The 6,747-nt window shown below is 49.7% G+C and overlaps 1 protein-coding gene across 1 annotated transcript; it reads left to right on the top strand.

Moving 5' to 3' along the window:
- The first annotated feature begins 2,477 nt into the window (after positions 1-2,477).
- BHLHE23 (basic helix-loop-helix family member e23) lies at positions 2,478-3,467 on the top strand. The gene has a single exon (XM_018560022.1). It carries the CDS (start codon positions 2,697-2,699, stop codon positions 3,330-3,332), a length of 636 nt encoding a protein of 211 aa, XP_018415524.1. The 5' UTR covers positions 2,478-2,696; the 3' UTR covers positions 3,333-3,467.
- Positions 3,468-6,747: the final 3,280 nt, after the last annotated feature.

Raw genomic sequence — 6,747 nt, 5'->3', positions numbered from 1 at the left:
GGCTGAACTAACACAACACCAAGTGTCTGAAAAATGTCACCAGTAGAAGGTAGTAGCGCCTGATTGTCTCCCGATGCTGCCATTCCCACACATGACCCAGGACGGTCGCTTTTTCTGCCTACCCCTTGCCTGTCCTTGCTCTAAACTAAAGCAACCTCAGCCGCATGCTCTGGAGAATGAGAGGAAGACTACACCATCATGTGACGAGCCTCCCAGGATCATTGTGAAAAGCTACAAAAATGGCTGCAATGGATTGTTTCATACTAAAAACAAAAGTAGACTTTTTTTGGGATGTCATAAAATGTTGTAATATGTCCCAGATAGCAAAAACCCCCCACAAAAGTCAGTCCGGTGATTTATTAAACTTGCTGCCTGTAGTTTTACCAGTGGAGCGTGCAATATACAGTACGACCAGAAGGTGGCAGTGCAGGGCTTACAGTGAGGATGACAGCAGTCTAAAGGTAAAGTCACAGCTGTACACATGAGTTATGAAGACACAGATGGGGGTCCATTGTGCAATTTACAAACAATGCCGCACAGATCTCCATCATCTGGAGAGAGCTGGACAATTTAGGAATCCATTTACTAAAGATAGACGGACTGGGTGGATCAGTGTAGCGTGGAGCCCCCGGATCTGCTGCACAGAATCAGATTTGCTTCAGCAGTAATGTTCAACCTTTTTAAAACCTGAAGCTTTTATTAAAATAATCCCTGGCGATCCTGCCACGAAGCGCCTTGTTCAGGCATTTCCTATTATAGGGTGACAACGCTAGTCTACGTCTCCCAATTGTGCTCCTGTGTTGTCACCACAATGGGCATGGATCACTGTTGTCACCAATGCCATGCAGCCGTGGCAAAACAGGAAGTGGCTGCAGGAGATCAGATGTAACAAAGAATGACTCCTCACAGTCTCTAATGATGTTTAACACCCCCAATGCTCCCAGTAGACAGATACGAACGTTTTTCTGGGTTTTATGTCACAGGGTGGATCTTTTTTTTTAAATTTTTTAATTATTATTCCTATTTTTACTGAAATACTGTGATTTGCTGACGTGTAACTTCGTATGAATGGGGATACAGCAGTGAAAGGGTTAAACGAATCCACGTCTCAGTGACTAGCCAGCCCCCGGAATTCCCCCCAGACATGGAAATCTTATATAAGCACACCGACCGTCTTCTTCACTGCCCCAGCTATATTTCTGCAGGGGATACAGACTGCCAGGGGCACAGGGCACTTATCCTAAGCCTGGCAAGGGCAGTGCCACCTCCTGGGGCTGCTGGAGGCAGTGTGGGCAAAGGCAGACATCCTGCATGACTGGCACAGGGGTACAAAGACAGCTGTTGCTGCTGGTGCAGGGACTGGGATGTCTTGTGGGGATACCCTGGTACTGTACATAGAAGAACTGGCAAAGGAAGTGGGCATCTTCAACAAGACTTGGGTATAGCTAACACGTGGGCTGGCAGCAAACAGTGCAGCTGGTAAGACTGGCAGGGGAGGGTCCATTGCACAGTAAATTATTGCGAGACTGGCAGCGAGTGGGCATTTTTGATCCAGCAGTGTACAGTGAGGCTGGACGTGGGCATCTGGGCAATATTTGGGTATAGAAGACTTGTGCTGGCAGCACATCATACATTAGCTGTTATCAGTGGACTGTCCATTGCACATTGTGGCATTCACCAGTAGATTACTCCGAGACTGGCAGGCAGTGGGCACTGTGATTGGGCAGCAATTGTACACTGAAGCTGGAAGTGGGTATCTGGGCAATATTTGGGTATAGAACACTTGGGCTGACGGCAAACAATACATTAGCTCTTATGACTGCCAGGGGACGGTCGATTGCACATAGTGGCACTGAGCAGTAAATAATTCAGAGACTGGCAGGGACTGGGCACTGTGATTGGGCAGCAATTGTACACTGAAGCTGGAAGTGCGTATCTGGGCAATATTTGGGTATAGAACACTTGGGCTGGCAGCAAACCGTACATTAGCTGGTCACACTGGCATTCAGCAGTAAATTATTCCGAACCGGCAGGCAGTGGGCACTGTGATTGGGCAGCAATTGTACAGTGAAGCTGGAAGTGGGTATTTGGGCAATATTTGGGTTCAGAACATTCGGCTGGCAGCAAACAGTACATTAGCTGGTCAGATTGGCAGGGAGCAGTACATTTTTCCGAGACTGGCAGGGACTGGGCACTGTGATTGGGCAGCAATTGTACAGTGAAGCTGGAAGTGGGTATCTAGGCAATATTTGGGCACAGAAGACTTGGGCTGGCAGCAAACAGTACATTAGCTGGTCAGACTGGCAGCGAGCAGTAAATTATTCCGGGACTGGCAGGGCATGCCTTGTGATTGGGCAGTGGGCAGTAAATGACAGGGCAGGACAGCTTATCACCTGGCGATGCAGTGACAGTGGGCAGTGCCTAGCAGGTTGGCAGTCAGTGGGAGAGTGGCCAGGGAAAGGGGCAGAGCAGTGACGTTGGCAGGGGGAAGGTGAGACTGGCAGGGTAGAGCAGCGCTGGCTGGCAGTGGGCAGAGGAGGACATAGAAGGGTGACTGCAGGGAAGAGCAGCACAGAGTGGCACTGGCATCCCTGAAGCTGGCATCGTGCAGGATTACAGCCTAGCCTGTCCCCCCCTTGCCCTCCTCCTTCCATGTCTATGTGAGCCTGGTGGCTGCTCACTTGGCTGAACAGGGGATGGATGAGATGAAGTCAGTCGCCGCCGACTCGTACCTGTCACTGGCTCAGAGCTACGGCCAGACCTTCTACGGAGCTCTCCGCGGTGCTGACGCTGCGCGCAATTACGCAGCGCCTCCAGCCCTCGACTTCAACCCCAACTCCCGGGACAGCAGCGACGAGCAGACCGGGGACGACGACGACACCTACGAGTCGACCAAGGGCTCCGCTTCCTACGACAACGAAGGCAAGCTCATTGGCAAGAAGCCCAAGGAGCCGAGGTCCCTGAGGCTGAGCATCAACGCCAGAGAGAGGAGGAGGATGCACGACCTGAACGATGCCTTGGACGGGCTCCGATCCGTCATCCCCTATGCCCACAGCCCTTCCGTCAGGAAACTCTCCAAAATTGCCACCCTGCTCCTTGCCAAGAACTACATTCTCATGCAGGCCCAGGCTCTGGAGGAGATGAGGAGGCTGGTGGCTTACCTGAACCAAGGACAGACAATAACCAGCAACCTGAGCAGCACCCTGGCTCCTTTTGGACAGTCGTCTGTGTACCCTTACCCTGGCACCAACGTGCCAGCCTCTCCTGAGAAATGCACAGCCTTCCCTGGTGCCACCTCGAGCCTTTGCAAGCACTGTACAGACAAACCTTGATGGACCTTCTTCTTCTTCTCCTCCTGGCTGCCCATCTTCAGGACTTTCTCTTTCTTTCTCTCTCTTGCCACCCACTTCTCAGGACTCAAAAACATTCACCCTCTGCCTTGCTGGGATCTGGGGGGTCATGTACTGTGCCCATGCTTCTCTTACTTGCTGAGAGTAGAAGGTTTCCATCCCATTGACCACACTTAGAACTTCACTCGGGAAGATTCCTTCCATTAGAAAGTCTGGATTTATTCTGCACCGCAATCATAATAAATCAGACTCCATATCAAACCTCGGGTCCTGTCTCCTTCTAGCTCTTCATTGCTACCATGTGATTGATGTGTTTTATGTCCGGGATGTGGGGTGCAGGCTATTTCCAGGATGTGGGGTGCAGTCTTTATGTCCAGGATGTGGGGTCAGTCTTTATGTCCAGGATGTGGGGTGCAATCTTTATGTCCAGGATGTGGGGTGCAATCTTTATGTCCAGGATGTGGGGTCAGTCTTTATGTCCAGGATGTGGGGTGCAATCTTTATGTCCAGGATGTGGGGTCAGCCTTTTTGTCCAGGATGTGGGGTCAGTCTTTATGTCCAGGATGGGGGGTGCAATCTTTATGTCCAGGATGTGGGGTCAGTCTTTATGTCCAGGATGTGGGAAGCAGTCTATTTCCAGGATGTGGGGGTCAGTCTTTATGTCCAGGATGTGGGGGGCAATCTTTATGTCCAGGATGTGGGGTGCAGTCTTTATGTCCAGGATGTGGGGTGCAATCTTTATGTCCAGGATGTGGGGGGCAGTCTTTATGTCCAGGATGTGGGGTGCAATCTTTATGTCCAGGATGTGGGGGGCAGTCTTTATGTCCAGGATGTGGGGTGCAATCTTTATGTCCAGGATGTGGGGGGCAGTCTTTATGTCCAGGATGTGGGGTGCAGTCTTTATGTCCAGGATGTGGGGTGCAATCTTTATGTCCAGGATGTGGGGTGCAGTCTTTATGTCCAGGATGTGGGGTGCAATCTTTATGTCCAGGATGTGGGGTCAGTCTTTATGTCCAGGATGTGGGGTGCAGGCTATTTCCAGGATGTGGGGTGCAGTCTTTATGTCCAGGATGTGGGGTGCAATCTTTATGTCCAGGATGTGGGGTGCAGTCTTTATGTCCAGGATGTGGGGTGCAGTCTTTATGTCCAGGATGTGGGGTGCAATCTTTATGTCCAGGATGTGGGGTGCAATCTTTATGTCCAGGATGTGGGGTGCAATCTTTATGTCCAGGATGTGGGGTGCAATCTTTATGTCCAGGATGTGGGGTGCAAGCTTTATGTCCAGGATGTGGGGTGCAGTTTATTTCCAGGATGTGGGAAGCAGTCTATTTCCAGGATGTGGGGTCAGTCTTTATGTCCAGGATGTGGGGGGCAGTCTTTATGTCCAGGATGTGGGGTGCAGTCTTTATCTCCACGATGAGGGGAGCAGTCTATTTCCAGGATGTGGGGGGCAGTCTCTATGTCCAGGATGTGGGGTGCAGTCTCTATGTGCAGGATGTGGGGTGCAGTCTCTATGTCCAGGATGTGGGGAGCAGTCTTTATGTCCAGGATGTGGGGAGCAGTCTTTATGTTCAGGATGTAGGGCGCAGTCTATGTCCAGGATGTGGGGCGCAGTCTATGTCCAGGATGTGGGGCGCAGTCTATGTCCAGGATGTGGGGCGCAGCCTTTATGTCCAGGGTGTGGGGCGCAGTCTTTATGTCCAGGGTGTGGGAAGCAGTCTATTTCCAGGATGTGGGGGGCAGTCTTTATGTCCAGGATGTGGGGTGCAATCTTTATGTCCAGGATGTGGGGTGCAATCTTTATGTCCAGGATGTGGGGTGCAGTCTTTATGCCCGGGATGGGGGGTTGGATGTGGGGCGCAGTCTATGTCCAGGATGTGGGGCGCAGTCTATGTCCAGGATGTGGGGCGCAGTCTATGTCCAGGATGTGGGGCGCAGTCTATGTCCAGGATGTGGGGCGCAGTCTATGTCCAGGATGTGGGGCGCAGTCTATGTCCAGGATGTGGGGCGCAGTCTATGTCCAGGATGTGGGGCGCAGTCTATGTCCAGGATGTGGGGCGCAGTCTATGTCCAGGATGTGGGGCGCAGTCTATGTCCAGGATGTGGGGCGCAGTCTATGTCCAGGATGTGGGGCGCAGTCTATGTCCAGGATGTGGGGCGCAGTCTATGTCCAGGATGTGGGGCGCAGTCTATGTCCAGGGTGTGGGGTGCAGTCTCTATGTGCAGGATGTGGGGTGCAGTCTCTATGTGCAGGATGTAGGGCGCAGTCTATGTCCAGGATGTGGGGCGCAGTCTTTATGTCCAGGATGTGGGGAGCAGTCTCTATGTCCAGGACGTGGGGTGCAGTCATAGATTAAAGGAGCGGGTATTGTCTTTATTAAATGGTAACCGTTGTACAAATGTCTTTTATTTGAAACAAAGTCAAAAGGTCAGAACCCAACAACACTGAGGAGTAAAGAAATGACATCAGCTCATCAGGTTGTGTTACCAGGTCAGGTGGTGGGTATTGGCGTCACCATGGATGCCACCATCTTATAGAAGGATTATTGAAGGATACATGTTTTATGTCATACACATTTGAAGGGGAATTTAAGCCCCCCATAGGTCACCAGACCACCGATCCGCCATCACTACCAAACCACCGATCCGGCATCAATACCAGACCACCGATCCGCCATCACTACCAAACCACCGATCCGGCATCAATTGCTACCAGACCACCCACCCGCCATCGCTACCAGACCACCCACCCGCCATCGCTACCAGACTTCATCTTTATTACTAAATTATCACTTTTCTTGCTGAATCTTTTCTCCCAATTTAAAGTCACATGTCAATACAAAAAGTCACTTGTGCCACCCAACACCTGGTATACCTGTGTGTTAGGAATGGATCACAATGTGATTGTCTTTATATTATACTCATCATTTCATTTATTGGGTACAAGTCTCAATGGTTAGTTCTGTGCACCATCAATCCTCCATTCAATGTGATTTTATACCATAGAATATTAGTTTATACTATGCAATAGGACTTTATACTATGCAACAGGACTTTATACTAGGCAATAGGACTTTATACTAGGCAATAGGACTTTATACTATGCAATAGGACTTTATACTAGGCAATAGGACTTTATACTAGGCAATAGGACTTTATACTAGGCAACAGGACTTTATACTATGCAATAGGACTTTATACTAGGCAACAGGACTTTATACTATGCAATAGGACTTTATACTAGGCAACAGGACTTTATAATATATATTATGACTCTATACTCTATAATATGACTCCATAATATATAATATAACTTTCTACTCTATAATATGACTCCATAATATTACTTTAAACTATATAATAGCACTTCATGATATATAATATGACTTTATACTCT

This window comes from Nanorana parkeri, unplaced genomic scaffold, assembly GCF_000935625.1.
Source record: "Nanorana parkeri isolate BGI_ZX_2015 unplaced genomic scaffold, ASM93562v1 scaffold17, whole genome shotgun sequence".
In the NCBI taxonomy this organism is placed as follows: Eukaryota; Metazoa; Chordata; class Amphibia; order Anura; family Dicroglossidae; genus Nanorana; species Nanorana parkeri.
The sequence above is the reverse complement of the archived record's forward strand: the minus strand, read 5'-3'. Positions and strand labels throughout refer to the sequence as shown.

Coding starts and splice junctions, on each gene's coding strand:
- BHLHE23 (XM_018560022.1), top strand. CDS start 2,697: ATGGATGAGATGAAGTCAGTCGCCGCCGACTCGTACCTGTCACTGGCT.